Raw genomic sequence first — 16,466 nt, forward strand, 5'->3', positions numbered from 1 at the left:
CTTGCCTTTCTTCTGGAACCCCCTCCACACAGATTATCTGAGCAGAGCGCCTCCTGTCACTACCTAGTTCAGTCTTCTTGTTCCCGCTCCCTGGTTTTTGTGTTTTCAGTTCTCCTAGCTGTACTTCACTTGGGTAATGGATCTGACCCTCTCTTCTGCTGCTTTTCTTTTTACTGGGCCTCCCCCCACTTAGCTCTTCACTGCTCTGGCCACCTCAGGTCCAATATGGAGATTTCTTCCTTCTGTTACCCGGGACTCCTGTTTGCAGGTATTTCACTAGGGAGCCCATTGGCTAAACCTGGATTTAGAATAGGTTAGTAGGGGTTTATTTGTATTGTAACGTCAAAAGAGGTGACAGTTGATGGCCTTGGTTTAGCAGCAAAATTATGTCATTGAAAATCCAAACTCAGTTTTTCTTTTTTACCATCTTCAGTGGGTTGAGTTTTGTTTTCATGTTTGACCCTTATAATTGCAAGATGGCTGCCATAGCCCCAACCATCACAACCATATTCAGTAGAAGAAGTTGATGAAAAGGCCCCTTCCTCAGACTTTTGCTTATATTTTTTGGTCAGAGCTGTATTACATGGGCAACCATAGCTGCAAGGAATGTTAGAAGGCAAATAATTAGTTTTAGAGTCTCTAGCATAGAGGTAGGTAAAGGAAGAAGTAGTTGGAAATTGGCATTGGATGTGTCATTCATCAGTAGATAATAAAAAACAATTGAAGCTTAAGCAGAAGAGGAAATTTGTCTTAAGGGTAGACAGGATGTCTCAGAAAGTTCAAGGCAGGAGAGCAGCTGAGTCTGGGATTAACTAGAACGACAGACATGAATGTAGTCAGGAGTTTTCCTTTGCTGTGTGTGTCTGTCCTTTTCTCTAGATCTGCTTAAATTTGTTCTTTTTATTCTGAAGATCACCTTTCACGTCATACCTGTCCCATATGGCAATACAAACAAACAAGCAACAAACAAACAAACAACCCCCAAACCAGTTGGCTGCCACTGGCTCTTGACTTCACATGTTTCCAATTCAGGGTTCTCTGCCCCAACCTAGACACTTGGCTATGGCTGTGGTGCGGGGTCACATTGTCACAAGTGGCTGTCCCATGTGCGACTGTGTGGAAGGAGGATGAAGAGGCGCCTTCTGGAAAAGGGAGGGCTCAGCAGTTAAATGACTGCCAGCTCATGCCTCCTTCCGCCCAGGGGGCCCTCAGCTCATGTCCCCATGTTGGGGGGGAGCCTGCCTCACCCCGGTTGTCCACCAAGTGTACCAGTAGTATTGCTGTATGCCTGTCCCACTCCACTCACATGGGGCTCCTGCCCTTCAAATCACAGTCCCTCTCTGAAGAGGGGCATTGTCGCCTCCCCATCCTGGATGCTTCTGTTCAACCTCGGTGCCATCACCCCCCCTACATATGGATGGCAGGAGGTGCACTGGGGGGTTGGGCAGCGTTCTCCGAGCTCCTTCTAGTTCCCAGTGGGGGATGTGGAAACTGACTGTCCCTTCTTTATGGTGCTGGGCAGACCCACTGCACAGAGCAGGGTTCCCAGCTGCCTGTTCTGTTCTGTATCTTTGCAGATCCAGACCATGTCTCTCAGGAAGGAGGAGCGTAAGTGTTTTCTAATAGTCTTGGCCTCTTCTCTCTCCTGTCCCTCACCAGTCAGTTTATAGAGTGAGGGGGGTGGCAGTGAGAGCAGCTCCTGGGTCATGGGGTGTCAGGCTCGCTGGCTGGGTGAGGGAGGGCAAGGGGAGATCTGCTTCTGGGACAGACAGATGGATTCTGGCCTGGCCTGTTCTTCTCTGTGGGGTGGTGGAGACCCAGGGAACGGTGAAGATCCTGCGGGCAGTGATTGATGGAGCTTTTCACGAAAAGATTCTAATTCCTCATGCCTAGGGTTCGAGCCATCAACTTTGACCTTCCTCCCAGGGTGTAGCAGTTGAATATGAATGTGGCCTGTCTAGAGTTATGTGTAGTCTTCCTCTGGGTACCCTGGTGTGCTGCTGTGTGGTTCTTGTGTGTGTGAGTGTCTCATGGATGCACATGCTGGCATCTAAAGGGAGCCAGTAACCCACAAGAGACCGCCCCTGCATGGAGGACCTTGGCCAAGCCCTTATGAAACCTGGCCCGTTGGACTCCCACTTCTTCTGTCCTGTCTCGTTAGCCACCTTTCTGCCTTTTCTTGCAAACCCACATGCCTGTCCCTAATCCCTGCCTCTAGGTCAGACGTTCCTTCCCCAGCTTGGCTAGCAGGTCAGAGAGGCACCCTCCCTGTGGCCTTGAACGTCCTGAGGGCTGGGGCTGGGATGTGTGCCACGCGTGTCGTCAAGCACTTTAGATTCATTGTCTCATTACATTTTCCCCACTACTTAATGTGGGCCCGGCATTATCAGCCTCATTTTTTAGATGAGGAGACTGGGGCTTGCCGAGGTTCTGGGACAGCCCCCTCCCCCCCCGGGGTTGTGAAGGGCCAGCGATGGGCAAGCTGGGCTGGGAACTCTGGTCTTTCTGGCTCGCACTGTCTGTGCTCATGACCGCAGTTTCATCCATCCTGCCTCTCCTGGTGAAGAAACTACTGGAAGGCTTGCTCTTTCTGACTGGCAATCACGTGGTGTTCTGCGCTTTCCTCCAAGTCAGGGATGGTATCCGGGGCATCGGGGCCACTAACTGTTGGGCTCTCCTCAGGGACCTGCGAGGGCCTGAAGGCTGTGGTCACAGAAGAAGACTCTTCTGAGGAAGGTGAGGCCTGAATGTCTTTCCCCGGTGTCTAATGCAGGATTCGTCCTGCATTATATTTGTCCTCCTTGTCTAGTTTGTCTCTCCCTCACTGTGTCTGGCTACCGGAAGCCCGGGGAAGGGAAGTAGGGACATGAGATGAGTACTTCAAGCACCTTGTGTGTGCCAGGCAGGTTACATACAGGCCTTAACGTGGGATCTGATGGCTCACTGATGGGGAAGCCCAGAGAGGGAGAGTCACAGAGCCGGCAGGTGGGCAGAGGCGGGATTCGGAGTCTGCCTGGGCTCCCTCTCCACGGTCCTGGGCACATTCTGTTTTCATTCAGTCCATTTAGTGGTGAGTCTGAAATGCAGAGAGAGCTCAACCACATGATTCAGGGGATGCAAAGAAGAAGTGGAAAAAAAACCCAGCAGTGTTCCCTGACTGTGGGAGCTCCTGGGGGAGTTGGGGAGAAGAGCTCCTAGGAGAGATCAATGAGTGTGTGCAGCTGACCTGCTGACCAGGGCTGCCCTCTGGAGCTGGGCTCTCATATGACAAAAGTGACCCAACCAGTGCACCCAGGAAAGGGTTTTATTTGTGTCACCAAAGAGTTCACCATGGGAATTTTGTTTTTTAATGTAATATTTCTTCCTTTACTTCTGAGACAGTAATCTATGCTCTTGGAAAAAAGGAAAAAAAAGTAAGCAAGCAAGTGAGCAAGCGAGCAAAAGAGTGTGTGTACAGTGAGAAGTAGGTCTCCCTCCTGCTGGGCTATCCAGTTTCCACCCAGAGATCACACTGCTATGCTTTCTCATTTATCTTTCCAGAGATATTTGGTGCAGATATAAGCACATATGTGCATGCATTTTTTTCCTTTTTCCCAAATGGGATCATACTATACATACTGCTCTGTATTTGGTTATTTTCTCAACAACTTATTTGGGAAATCATTTCCTGTCTCTTTATGTACAGTTGCTTCATTATTTTTGCAGGGCTTTACAGTATTCTGTTGGATGGATGAACCAAAATTTATTTATTTATTTATTTATTTAAAGATTTTTTTTTTTTAATTTCTTTGACAGATGGAGATCACAAGTAGGCAGAGAGGCAGGCAGAGAGAGAGAGAGAGAGAGAGAGAGAGAGAGAGAGAGGAGGAAGCAGGCTTCCCACTGAGCAGAGAGCCCTATGTGGGGCTCAATCCCAGGAGCCTGAGATCATGACCTGAGCCAAAGGCAGAGGCTTTAGCCCACTGAGCCACCCAGGTGCCCCACCAAAATTTATTTAACTCGTCCTCTACTACTCCCCACCCCCATCCCATGCACTTAACCTTGGAATTTAGAAGTTCAAATTAGAGATGCATGCAGCTTTGTTGGGGGAAGCTATCTGCTGAGTAACACAACACGTTACTGGACCTGCTGAGGTTCATAGAGGGGAGGAACCAAATCCTTCCGCAGAGGCTGCCGAGTCATGGAGAGCGGAGCTGAGGAGGGTGCTTTGGCTGACCCCTACCCATCCCATCTTGTCACACGCACCTGGTGTCTCCCACACTGATCCACTGTGCTCGGCCTTTTTGTACCTGGCCTGCCTCTTCTAGCTCCAGATCAGCAGGAGAAATACCACTTGGGAACTTGTAAGAAAGGAAAGTTGTCAGATTCTCAGCCTTATCCCACATAAGCAGAGTCAGAAATTCTGGGGCGGGGTCCAGCAGCCTATGTTGGCACTCTCCAGGCGTCCTGATGCTTGTTGGAGCCCCGCTGTCACACCAGTGGCTGTCCGCAGCTGACTGCACATTAAGAATCACCCAGGTTACTTGTAACTCTCTGAGGACCCCACCAGCAACCCCCACCCCCGGCCTTAAACAGAACATATAGGAGGTGGGTTCGAGGCAACGGTAGTATTTAAAGCTCCTGGTGATTCCGATGTGTGGCCACGGTTGGGGCTTACGCCCCAGCATGGACTTGATGGAGGAGGATCAACCTGGTGGGGGGCAGCTTGCTAAAACACAGGTTGCTGGGTTCCACATCCATAATTTTCGACTCAGTAGGGTTGGAGTGGGATCTGAAAATCTGCATTTCTAATAAGTTACCCGGTGGTGCCGTCGCTGAAGCTCACATTTCGGGAACCATTGCTCTAGAACACTTGGTTCTCAGGCTTGGGTGTTAGAAGATCTGAGGTCTATGGCCCAGCTTTAGAGATTCTGATGTCATTAGTTTGGGATGGGGCCCAGGAGATTCAAATGTGCGGCCACAGTTGACATGACCATTCTTGAATGTGAGCCCCTTGAGGGTCTTCTGTGCCCCCCAGCACCCCAGTACTAGCCCGTTCATTCTCCATATTACTTGTCAGAAAATGTCTACTGAGTGAATTCAAGGGCTGGTCCTGCTGTAAGGGCAGTGTGCCCACCCTCCCTCCCACCACCCCACACTGGACCCGAGTCCTTGGAGGGCCTCTTTGCAGCAATGACCACATTTTATTTTAATGGCTTATTTTGTTATCCTCTGGGTCCATATTTCTCACAGTATGGTCTGTGGCTCACCTCCACCATAATCATTTAGACAAGTTAAAGTGCAGTTTCCAGGGTCCTTCCCTGGACTTATGGAATCAGACTTTCTGGAGGGTGGGGCCAGGGAATATGCATTTTTAACTTCTGTGGTCCTTCTGTGTACTACTTTGGAGGGCGAGTCCCTGATCTCTAGAGACAGTAAACTTGAAGGAAATTTATGGTGTCTGTCCCGTGCAGACTTCGATCCCCTGGATGGGAGCAGAACGTGGTACAGCAGTAGGTGAGAGTGTCAGTTGGGGCCAGGATCACACAGGGCTGGCAGCCGGCAGGGCCTGGAATCTGCGGTTTACAATCGCCAACATACAGAAACAGCCTAAGTGTTCATTGATGGATGAATGGATAATGAGGTAGAGGTAGATATATATAACGGAATATTATTTAGCCATAAAAGGGGGGAAAGCCTGCCATTTGTGACAACATGGATGGACTCTGAGGGCATTATGTGAAATGAAGTAAGTCAGACAGAGAAAGACAAATACTGTATCATCTCCTTTATATGTAGAATCAAAACAAACCAAAAATCAAACTCATAGAAAAAAAGATCATAATTTGTGGTTACCAGAGGTAGTGGGTAGGGAAAGGGGATTGGAGGAAGGTGGTCAAAAGGTACAAGCTGCCCGTGAGAGTAGAAACGAGTGCCAGGGAGGTCATGGACAGGAGGACCAGAGCTAACACTGCTGGAAGACATACGGGAAAGCTGCTAAGAGAGAGATCCCAAGAGGTTTCATCACAAGGGGAAACTTGTTTCATTTTTTTCTTTTGTATCTGTATGAGAGGGTGGGTGTTAACTAAGCTTACTGTGATAATCTCAGAATAAATTCAAGTCACTGCGCTATACACCTTAAACGTATAAGCTGCTCTGTCTCAGTTATGTCTCAATAAAACCGGGTTGAGGGGAGGAATGGAGCTTGGCAACAAGCTGCTGCTAGGGCTCAAGAGCAAGTCAAAAGCCCACAAATCCCAGATTCACCTGGGCAGCACTGAGCCCAGATCCTGGTGGCCCGGACGGGCAGGGGAGGAGAATCCTGCAGGCAGGTAGGTGGCCTGAAGTAGTGGGAGCCAGCAGCAGAAACATTCCCAGTGTCTGGGGTGGACACTCAGGTGGGGTCCGTGGCTCTGGGCTCGCTGGCCAGAGACATGGGTCATGGGCTGGTGAGGGCCACGCAGGGGCTATGTGACTTTGAGAATGGAGGTTTTGGGCGCCCAGGCTGACCTTGGTGGATTGTTGTGTGCTGCAGATCTGGAGGACTCCCGAGACGGACAGCAGAATGTGCTGGCTGCTCTGAGGCGAAACCCCACCCTGCTGAAGCAGTTCAGGCCAGTCTTGGAGGACACCCTAGAAGAGAAACTGGAAAGCATGGGGATAAAGAGAGTAAGCGCGGGAGCCACAGTTGCAAGGGCTGCTGCCTACCATTTGGATACGTGGCATTCTTAACCTGGCAAGTGCTTGATTTCTCTTAGCTGCATAGGCTTATTCATCTTACTTGTTCCAGCTGGGGAGCCTTTCATATCTGGGAGTATAAGCCCACATGGCTTCTCCTTACCTCACGGCAGCAGTGTGGTCTCTCTCCTCCGTTTCTAGTGATTGCTGGGGGTGTCACCCTGTGTCCTGACCTCTCTGTGCTCTCCACTCATGGGCTGCTTTCTTCTGTGTCCATTTATTATTTTTATTTTTATTCATTTGAGAGAGAATGAGAGCGAGAGAACACAAGTAGAGGGAGTGGCAGGGAGAGGGAGAAACAGACTCCCCACTGAACAGGGAGCCCTATGCTGGGGTCGATTCTAGACCCTGAGATCATGATCTCAGCCAAAGGCAGATGCTTACCAGACTGACCCACCCAGGTGCCTACCATGCATGTTTTGACAAGGCTCCCAGACCCTAAACCACCACACTTTGTGCAGCATAGGCACCCCCTGCCCACCCTGCTCTGACACTCACCATATCCTCTCCCAGAGAACACCCAGCGCTGATCACAGGGACTCCCAGGCCAGCAGCAGGTACGAGAGGCTTTGGGGGAGAATGAGGTGGGCTTCTGTCTTCAAAGAGGAACTTCTATCTTTTTTAGGATGCAAAGGGAATCTCCATCCAAACTCTGAGACACCTTGAGTCCCTCCTGAGAGCCCAGCGGGAGCAGAGGGCACGGAGATTTTCTGAATTTCTGAGTCTGAGGGAAAAGCTTGTCAAGGAAGCCACCAGCAGAGTGAAGGAGGGACAGAGGAAGAGGGCACCAGTGTCCCAGCCAGACACCAAGGCTCCAGGTGAGCTGGCAAAAGGGCATCCCTGGGGGCTGTGACTGGGAGGATCTGGGCTGGTTTGCACACAAGGAGGGTGCACTGCCTGTCCCCAGCAAGGCATTACTTTCAAGGGCTAGAGGGGAGAGTCCTCACAGATGACTGAGTCCAAAAGTTCTCTGTTGGGGGAACCAGAATCCAGGAGTGGGCCCGAGTCACCCAGGGAAGTTGGTGGAGAGCTAGAGTTGGGCCTGTGGTCAGCTCTGAGCTTGCTGCCCCACTCAGCAACTTGGCTCTACACTGCTTTACTTGCTTTGATCACAACTTGAACTTTGCTCCAACAGAGAGTAGCCCATTCTGTTTCTGGCTCTGAAGAGGGGCATGTCAGTGCCGGGAGAAGGCCCAAGGCCTGAGAGCACTGGGGCTGCAGGTGGAGGCAAATAGGAATAAGATGGAAACTCTGCTGGGTAGCAGTGGGAGGGCGTGAGAGGCTGGGTGAGTTCTGCCTGCCCACACATCCTCAGAGCTTGACTGTGGTTCCCTCTGCCAGATCACAGTCCCTGATTTGCCCCTGGGGCTTGTGACAAGGACAGGCCCAGTGGTTCTTGGGGAGAATCCAAATGTGTGGGTGAGGACCCTCCAGTCTCTGTCTTCAAGGAACTGAGAAAGCAAGGGAATTTGTGTTCTTAGGTTTGAGACCCCCCCCCCCATTTCTGGAGGATTCCCAGATCCACTGGGCTGCTGAAACTGGGGGCTCTAGGGAGGGCTTCAAGGGTCCGAGGCTGTTTGTGCAGGACGATGTTGCAGCTCCTTTCCCTCATATGTGGCCAGAGGGATACCGATTCTCTTATCTCCTCCTGTATAGGCAGACCCAATCTGAACTCTTCATATTAAGGAATTTTCCAGAGTGTGGACACATTCTCTGGGGATATGTGAGATGATTTTTGTTGGTACAGGGACTGATAATTTTAAAATCTATTGAGGCTGATCTGTGCCAGGGCTTGCCACCTCAGCTGGGAAACCAGCCCAGACTAGGAAGTGTGATGGGGCCAAGCATAGGGGTGGGGTGTGTGGGTGCGTGGGCTGAGAGGAGAGAGGGGACAGGGAGGCAAGGAAGAGGAATGAAAGCATCTTCTGAGGACAGGCTTCCAAAAGAGGAAAGGTACCTTGTTCCTCCAGGTGCCCCCTCCTGTCTAGCCCTTGCTCCTGTGGTCAGAAAGCCAAGAGTGAGAACCACCCCTTGCTGAGCTCCCCTTCCCAGGTCCAGGGGCCCCACCTTCTCCAGGGCATGTCTTGGAGGTATGAGATGAGCAATGTGTTTTTACAGCATTTTGTAGACCTCTCTTTCCAGCTCTACGCCCACATGCTAGTTTTCTAGGTCCCATGAGTGCTATGGGAATGCTCATCTCTGATTTCTGCCTTGATTGCACCTCTTTTTGTTTTGGGGCAAAGCTGTGGGATGAAGCAAGGCCATGAGTAGCAAGAACCCTGGCTTTGGGGTGGCCGATGACCTGAGTTTGTACTGACCACTTCCTTCTATGGAATTGTGGGCCTTGATTGAGTCCCTGGATATCCTGTATCCTCTGTAAAGCAAGGAGAAAACATTGTCCTAAGGGCTCGGGGCTCCGTGGATGCTGTAGGTAGAGGGCTTAGCTTGCTGTCGGTGTGCAGTAACTAGTTGTCGTCGTTACTTTCCCGCAGCCAGTTTGTCTGCCTTCCCTTCCCTTCAGTCTGCGCCTCCTAGAAGATCCACTTCCACGTAAATGTGTTCTCGGAGAGCAGTGTATTTCAGACGTTTTCTATCTTGAACTACAGTAAGAAACACATTTACACGGTGACAGTCCACACATAATGAGTTTCATGCAACAGAACTTACTCTGACTCTTTGCGATGTGCTTCTCTTTCCATTAAAAAAATTGCTGATCCTGGATCCTCGCCGCCCTCCTACCCCCAGCCTCAATGGGACTTGATGCAGTTCAGAAGAGGGAGGCGCTGGGTCTGCTGGCCTGCCTTGAGCCCTCCTGCCAGCCACCTGCCTATTTGGGAGGACAGTGGTGGGTGTGGATGGCCCATGTGGTCCTGTGGCGACCTCTGGTGGCAGCAGGGCCTTCCTGCAAGGTTGTCTGAACTCTGGCAGCCGCAGCCTGGGTGGGGCTCTTGGGGAGATGAGGCCCTAGGACTGCAGGGTGAAGCTGCAGGCAAGCTGGGCCCCTCTTCAGACCTGCCGACTCCCGCGGCACTCCTGGAATGATGTTATGACCCTGGAACACAAGCTGCTCTCCTGGTTTCTCGTGGAACTATGGGCCGTCCCCAACCCTGCGTCAAGCCAGCAGCAGGACAGACAACTGGGAGTAGGGGCAAGGACTTTATTGACTGTGGCTATTATGGTATAGAGTGACAGAGTGACTTGTCCATTTCTAGTGGGCCAGAACGTCTCTTTTTGTCTTCTTCAGGCTCGAGGGCCCAGATGGTCATGCCCTGGAACTTATTCCTCTCTGTGTTTCTAGTCAAAAGCCAGCAGAACCCATTGGTCATCAAAGAGGCACAGGCGAAGTCCAGGACCCTGCATGTGGCGTCGCCATCCAAACCAGCAGAGTCTCCCTCGATGACTCTTCAGAGCCGCGGCAGCCATGGCCCTGGCCTGGCCCACATGCCCACCCCCGCTCCACGTCCCAGAGCACATGGACGCTCCAGCACCCCTGCTTCCCCAGGGCCTGGGCTGAGGTGAGCCCTGGACTCTGCATTCCTTCTGGGTCTGTGGCTGCGGCTCCCAGCCTCAGGCAGTCCTTATCAGGGCCTCCCACAGTCTTCTGCAAACAGGTGAGGGGCCTCAGGTGGGGTCTCCTCCCAAGCCCCCATGAAGAGACCAGGGTCCTTTGTTCCCAGGCGGGACAAACCTACCCTTCCTTCCCTATTTCTTCCTTAAGCCTTAGTTGCTGCACCAGGAGGGTTTGGTCCCCATCTTCTAACAGAGTTGCTGGTATGGCTTCTGTGCTCCAGGGTACCTCCTGTCACCCAGACCCAAGGAAGGAGCAGGGCTGGCTCAGGGCAAACAAAACATGCTTGCAAGTGGTAAGGTTTGGCTTTTAAAGTGTTTCTGGTCCATATAGGCCTCATTTCTTCCCTTCCATGACAGTACGCCCCCGTTCAGTTCTGAAGAGGACTTGGAGGAGGGAAATTCGGTGCAGCGGACATCCCTCCAGCCCCCACGAGGTCCCTCCAGGATGGGGTCCCGGCCAGAGGATGACTGGGACTGGTCTGACACCGAGACCTCGGAGGGGAGTGCCCAGCCCCCTAACAAGGGCTCAGGTGGGCTGGCTTCCTCAGGTGAGTGGTCTGGGACCACTGGGACAGCCCTTTTCCAGCCCAGATTCCTCTAGTTCTGGAAATACCCTGTGATTTTCTCTGGGTTTTCTGATTTGGCAACTCATTGAAACTTGGAGAGAATGACCCTCCCTCCCATCAGATCTTTTCCTGGGATCACAGAGATATCAGAAGGAAGAATCTGAGAGAGGTTTATTTTGCCCCTTTTTTTGCCTAACTGTTAGAGGTTGGAGGAGCTCACTCGCTCATTACAAGTCTCCCAGTCCACCAGAATCCACCAGCACCAGGTACTGATAGCCACCAGGTGGGAAGATAGGGTGGAAAGGTTTTGGAAGCAGGAGTTGAAAGTCCTCTGAGACAGTCTGGGCTCTGTCACTTGCTACCTGCTTGTGTCTGAGTGAGAGACACTCTCACTCAGTTCCTTTGCTGTAAAATGAGGTACTGGGACAAGACAATGAGGGGTAAGGAACAGGGTGCCTGGACATAGTGGCCCTTAGCAAACAATTCTTTTTTTTAAAAAATATTTTATTTATTACTTATTTATTTGAGAGAGTACACCCATGTGAGTTAACGGAGGGGGGCGTTGGAGGGGCAGAGAGAGAGAGAGAGAATCTCAAGCAGACTCCACGCTGAGCACAGAGCCTGACTCAGGGCTTGATCTCATCATCTTGAAATCATGACCTAAGCCGAAATCAAGAGTCGGGTGCTTGGGACACCTGGGTGGCTCAGTCAGTTAAGCGACTGCCTTCGGCTCAGGTCACGATCCCAGGGTCTTGGGATCAAGTCCCACATCGGGCTCCTTTCTCAGTGGGGAGCCTGCTTCTCTCTCTCTCTCTGACAAATAAATAAATAAATCTTAAAGAAAAAAAAAAGAGTCAGATGCTTAACTGACTGAGCCACCCAGGCGCCCCTTAACAAACAATTCTTGAATGAATCAATGAACCAAGGGCTGTTGTAGCCCCAGACATCTGCTCAGGCCCTCAGACATTTGAACCCTACGAGGTGGTGGTTAGCTCCCTGCTTCCTGGCCGTTCCTGAGGCCTGGACATCCCGCGGGGTTTAGCATGTCACCAGGAGTCTGTTCATAGTCTATGTCCCTGCTTAGCCCTCTTCCTGCATGGAGTTTGCAGAAAGCCTGTCTGGCCCCTGGCTCCTCTGTGATAATTTACATTTATGATACTTCTTCTCTTCTCAGTGAAGATGTTGAAGGAGGCTGTGTTTGCCTGTTAGTCTTGCTTTTCATCTACTAGCTGGGCAGAGGTCCTGCCATTAAGAGGGAATAACAGCTTCCTAAGCCTCTGTTCACAGCCATGTCATTAACTGAAGTTATACTTTTAAGATGGGCAAAGCCAGCGCACGTTGGCCTGGGCCTTCTCTCTGCCCCTGCCCCTCTTCTTTGTGGCTGCCCTTCCTTCTTCCTTCTGACCCTTCTCCACACTCCTTCTATCCACACCAGAGTCTGGTCATGTCTTAGAAGGATGAGGCATTCATTCTCTGGAATTTCTGTTCTGGTTGTCTTCCAGGAACACTAGTGCAGTCGCTGGTCAAAAACCTTGAGAAACAGCTGGAGGCCCCAGTGAAGAAGCCCGCTGGAGGGGTCAGTCTGTTCTTACTGCCTAACACTGGACCCCAGAGGGCTGCCGTGCCGGGAAACAAGCCTCAGGTAGGGCATAGGACTCTTGGAGGTTGTCTTGCCATTTCCAATAGAGCCAACTCCAAGTGTTGGGGCCCTGGGGTGGGGTGTAGTGTCAGCCTTGGCCCTAGTGGGACATTGCAGGTAACCTCCCTGTCCCTGCCCCTGCACAGAGGAAGGGACGGCCACTTCTTATTTGTATCCTTGTTGATGTTAAGAAGCCTTTTGGTTCATTACACAAGCAACTGCTCAACAGATCGTTTCTCCTGGTCACTCATGCTCCTATGTCCCGCCTCTGACAGAGCCGGGACCTGGTGCTGTGCCTGGCTGCTTGCAGTAGCTACTGTCTTCTGGCTCGGTTTCATCCCATCATGGGCCCCACCCCCTTCCTTCAGTCAGCTCCAGACCCCAACTCCAGGCCTTGTGTGCAGAGACGACTTCTCTCTGAGGGCAGGGTGTTGGAGGGGCATCCCATAGCACATCATAGCAGGTGACAACATAGAACGGGAATATCTAGAGATCTTTGTTAAGAATATTCAAGGCCATTCCTTATCACTAAGAATGTCTTGGTGGTCTTGCCTCTCTGAGACTCTAGCTGCCATCAGCCTCTGCGACCATTACCATCAGGACCCCCTCCCCACTGCCTCCAGTCAGGGAACAACTCCCACATGCCCATTACCTGCTTAGGCAGAAACATTCAGAGCTCGTTACTTCACATTCCTCTCTCACCCTTCTCAGTTGAAAAGGCACCTCTTGGGATGACCAGGAGAGTGGACAATCACTTTTTGGTCCTCATGAGATCATACACTTATTATATAACGTGTTTGGTTTCTTGCGCAGGCCGTGTGCAGTTTATGAGTAGGAAGTCCAAATGATTAAACAAGTATTTGTCCCTTCTCCTATGTCCCAGAGCAGATTGAGGCTCTGCTTAGAGCCTGCTGCCCTGGGCCCAGGGTGGTTCTAGCTGCTTGGCCTTACATTCTGGGAAAAAATGCATAGGATGTTCCTATCATAGGCCAGGAGGGCACTGAAAGTTCTGGAGTGGGGTCCATGGCCCAGAGGTTGCCTGGGCCCTTGGCCTGCTCGGGCTTTTCTGTTAGCTACAGCCCAGCCGCTTTCCAGGCTAGGGGATCCTGGTGCTCTGGAGCATCTCTGCTACTCCTCGAGTCAGAGTGTTTACCGGGCCCCAGAGCAGCTGTCTTAGAGGAGGGGAGGTGCACATTAGCCTGGGCGGCATTCAGCTCAGGGATTCAGAAAAGTCAATGCTCTGGGCTTTCAGCTCCAATGTGGGGAATTAACAAATCTGGACAAAGTTTAAATTACAAGAGCAACTTGACTTGCCATAAGCCTTTCCAAAGAACTTGCCTTGGTTTGGCCAGTGGGATTTCAGGAGCATTTGAAATCACTCTGACTCTGGGTCTCTGAATCAGGTCTTCTAAGACAGGGAAATGGGAACAAACAGGAGAAGGAGCATCTCCCTCCTGCTTTTTCCAAACCTGCATTTTGCCCCCATGTCCGTCCAGCATTTTCATCCTCCATTTTCAGAATGCATTTGCCTCTCCCCCTTTCCTCTCTGCAGCTTTCTGATGCTGAGAGTGACTTGGAGATCTCTTCCTTGGAAGAGCTCCCCCAGGACATGGGCCAGAGAGAAAAACCGAAGCCCCTGTCTCGCTCAAAGCCACTGGAGAAGTTTGATGCCAGCCCTTGGAGCCCTGGCCGACCCGGGGTCCCTGGTTGGTGATCCTGCCCCAGAGGCGGGCTCCCTGAACAGAAGAGGCTGCCAGGCCTCTTGTCTTCGCCAGTAACCAAGAGATCTCCTTTGGAAAGAAGCAGAGCAGAAGTTGGATATAATTTCTTTCCTCCCACCTGTCCTGCTCCCGAGCACCAGGGGTGCTTGGTGCCCCTGGGTCCCAAGGCTTGAGAAAGGATTATAATGGGTTATAAAGGGTTATAATGAGCAGTTTCCTTTCCCACCTCCATGTTCACTACGGTCTGAAGGAGCCCCTTGATCTTTATTTGCTGGCATTTTGTAAATCTGTGGGAATAGTGTGTAGATGAGTCTTACCCTGCATGGTGTCTTTGTGGGACACATGCCTCAGTCATTCATTCAGTGACTGATCCAAAGTCATTTACTGAGTGCTTGCTCTGTGCCAGGCCCTTCAGCCTCTCCCTGCTGAATCGGGGTGCTGGCAGAGGTGACTGGGGCAGAATTACAAGGTGCTAAACTAGTGACAGCTTAGGGTGCTATGGTAGTAGAGCCCGAGCCAGCCAGTGCTGTAAGGGGCAGTCCTGGAGAGGGTCTCAGAACTGATGTCTGGCTGTGCTTGCTCAGTGGCGGGAGGGAAGGAAAGCCACCTGGATGGGACCCCGTGCTCAAAGGACCACAAATTTAATTTTTGATATTATCTCCAAAATTAAGTTATCTATGCCACCACTGTATTTTTTTTAATGTGAAGAGCTTAATTTATTATATGTGAACATTTAAATAACACAATGGTTACAACTTGTGTGTACTCATTATTTTTGGAGCTTCAGCAGGGGCAGAGTAGGGGCGAAGCTAGTGCACCTTGGTTGTATCGGGTGAGGTCTGTTGGGATGCGATTGCCAAGATGGAGTTAGGAGTGCCAGAGGTTGGCTGGGCTGAAGGCAGAGGAAGCAGAAGGGGCAGGGAGAGCCCTCAGAGAGTGGGGGAGGTCCCACCACTGGGAGAGGAGAGGGAGCCCCCAAACTGCCTGGCGGGGCTGACATCTCCACCAGCCCAGTGGGAGCTGTGGAGCAGGGACCCCTCCTACTACCCCCCACCGCCACTGGGGAGAAAGGGCTGGGCTCTAGTGCCCCCATCCTGTCAATCTACTCCATTCCTCAGAGCCCAACAGCAATTTCTGGCCTCAAGGGAGATGCAGCCTTGTGCTCCAAGAGTCACATGTAGAGAAACCCCAGTCCATCTGCCCATTTGTTGGGCAGCAAAGACAATGACTGAGACTTCAAGTATGCAGCAAGGGAAGGGTTTAGTGGAGAGGCAGCCAAATGGGGAGACAGGAGGGCAAGCCTCAGACCTCTCTTTGCAGGAGGAGAGTAAGGGAAATGTAAAGGCAAACTAAGAGAGGGCTGGGTAAGAAGTTGGAGCTGTACTTACCATTCTCCCGCTGTGATGGGACCCCTTTGGTCACAGGTTTCAGGAGTAGTGTGATCAGTGCACATCCCCAACACCCAGCCTCAGCCATTAGGAAAGCAACTCATGGCCAGTCTTGCTCCACCTCTCTCTCCCCCGACCTGGGGTCTCTTGCCTTCCGCAGCCCTCCATCCGGGCTTCTTTTGACCTCTGGGTTCTAACACCTGGCCAGGCCCGGAAGTTCTGGTGGGAGGAACCAGGGGAAGCGAAGGAGGAAAGGCACTGCAGAGGACAAAGGGTATCTGGGGTCGGGGTAGGCTTAGGGGGCCGCAGTACCAGGCTGCTCAGCGAGGCCAGAAGACAGCTTATGAAGGGCATGATGTGGGACTTGGGGCTGGTACAGCCCTGGCCTGCCGGAGGGTAAATTCCCTTTGTGTTTCTCACACCTTTGAGCAGTTGAGGACCTGTGCAGCGATGGTCGCAGGTGAGTGTGTGAAAAGGAGAAGGGGCAGTGAATGGGAAGTGTGGTGGGTTCGTCCGCCTCCCAGGATTCTCCCAACAAAGTCCTGGTTTCCTATTCGCGGGGTTTAGGCAAGGGAGATATGAAAGATGGTGGCTCCGCATCCAGGTCTCCTCTGCCCCACCACATCCCACATCCGGGTCTCCCCCCACCACATCCGGGTGTCCCCCCCACCACATCCGGGTCTCCCGCAACTCTGAGCTGATGTCGGATGGCAGCCCAGCCACTTCATACATGCATCCTAGGGTCACTGCTCTTTGGCCCAGAGGTGTCTCTGATGCTGTGGGAGGCTGCGTAGCGTATTTGCAGATGTAACCCTGAAGTGTGGGAGAGCTGACGCTACCCGGGTAGCCCACAGCCCAGGTGGGA

The 16,466-nt window shown here is 51.9% G+C and overlaps 1 protein-coding gene across 1 annotated transcript in view; it reads left to right on the forward strand.

The window, feature by feature from the left end:
- The window catches only part of DZIP1L (DAZ interacting zinc finger protein 1 like), a gene marked incomplete at its 3' end in the record, with an annotated part of 37,833 nt that extends 23,627 nt beyond the window's left edge, over positions 1-14,206 (forward strand). The window contains exons 9-16 of the mRNA XM_080810403.1: positions 1,578-1,608; positions 2,683-2,736; positions 6,515-6,648; positions 7,343-7,535; positions 10,016-10,232; positions 10,645-10,835; positions 12,356-12,495; positions 14,045-14,206. Of these exons, the coding sequence (XP_080666529.1) occupies positions 1,578-1,608; positions 2,683-2,736; positions 6,515-6,648; positions 7,343-7,535; positions 10,016-10,232; positions 10,645-10,835; positions 12,356-12,495; positions 14,045-14,206 (1,122 nt within the window). The remainder of the gene's footprint in view (positions 1-1,577; positions 1,609-2,682; positions 2,737-6,514; positions 6,649-7,342; positions 7,536-10,015; positions 10,233-10,644; positions 10,836-12,355; positions 12,496-14,044) is intronic.
- Positions 14,207-16,466: the final 2,260 nt, after the last annotated feature.

Source organism: Martes martes (assembly GCF_963455335.1).
Source record: "Martes martes genome assembly, chromosome: 1".
NCBI lineage: Eukaryota > Metazoa > Chordata > Mammalia > Carnivora > Mustelidae > Martes > Martes martes.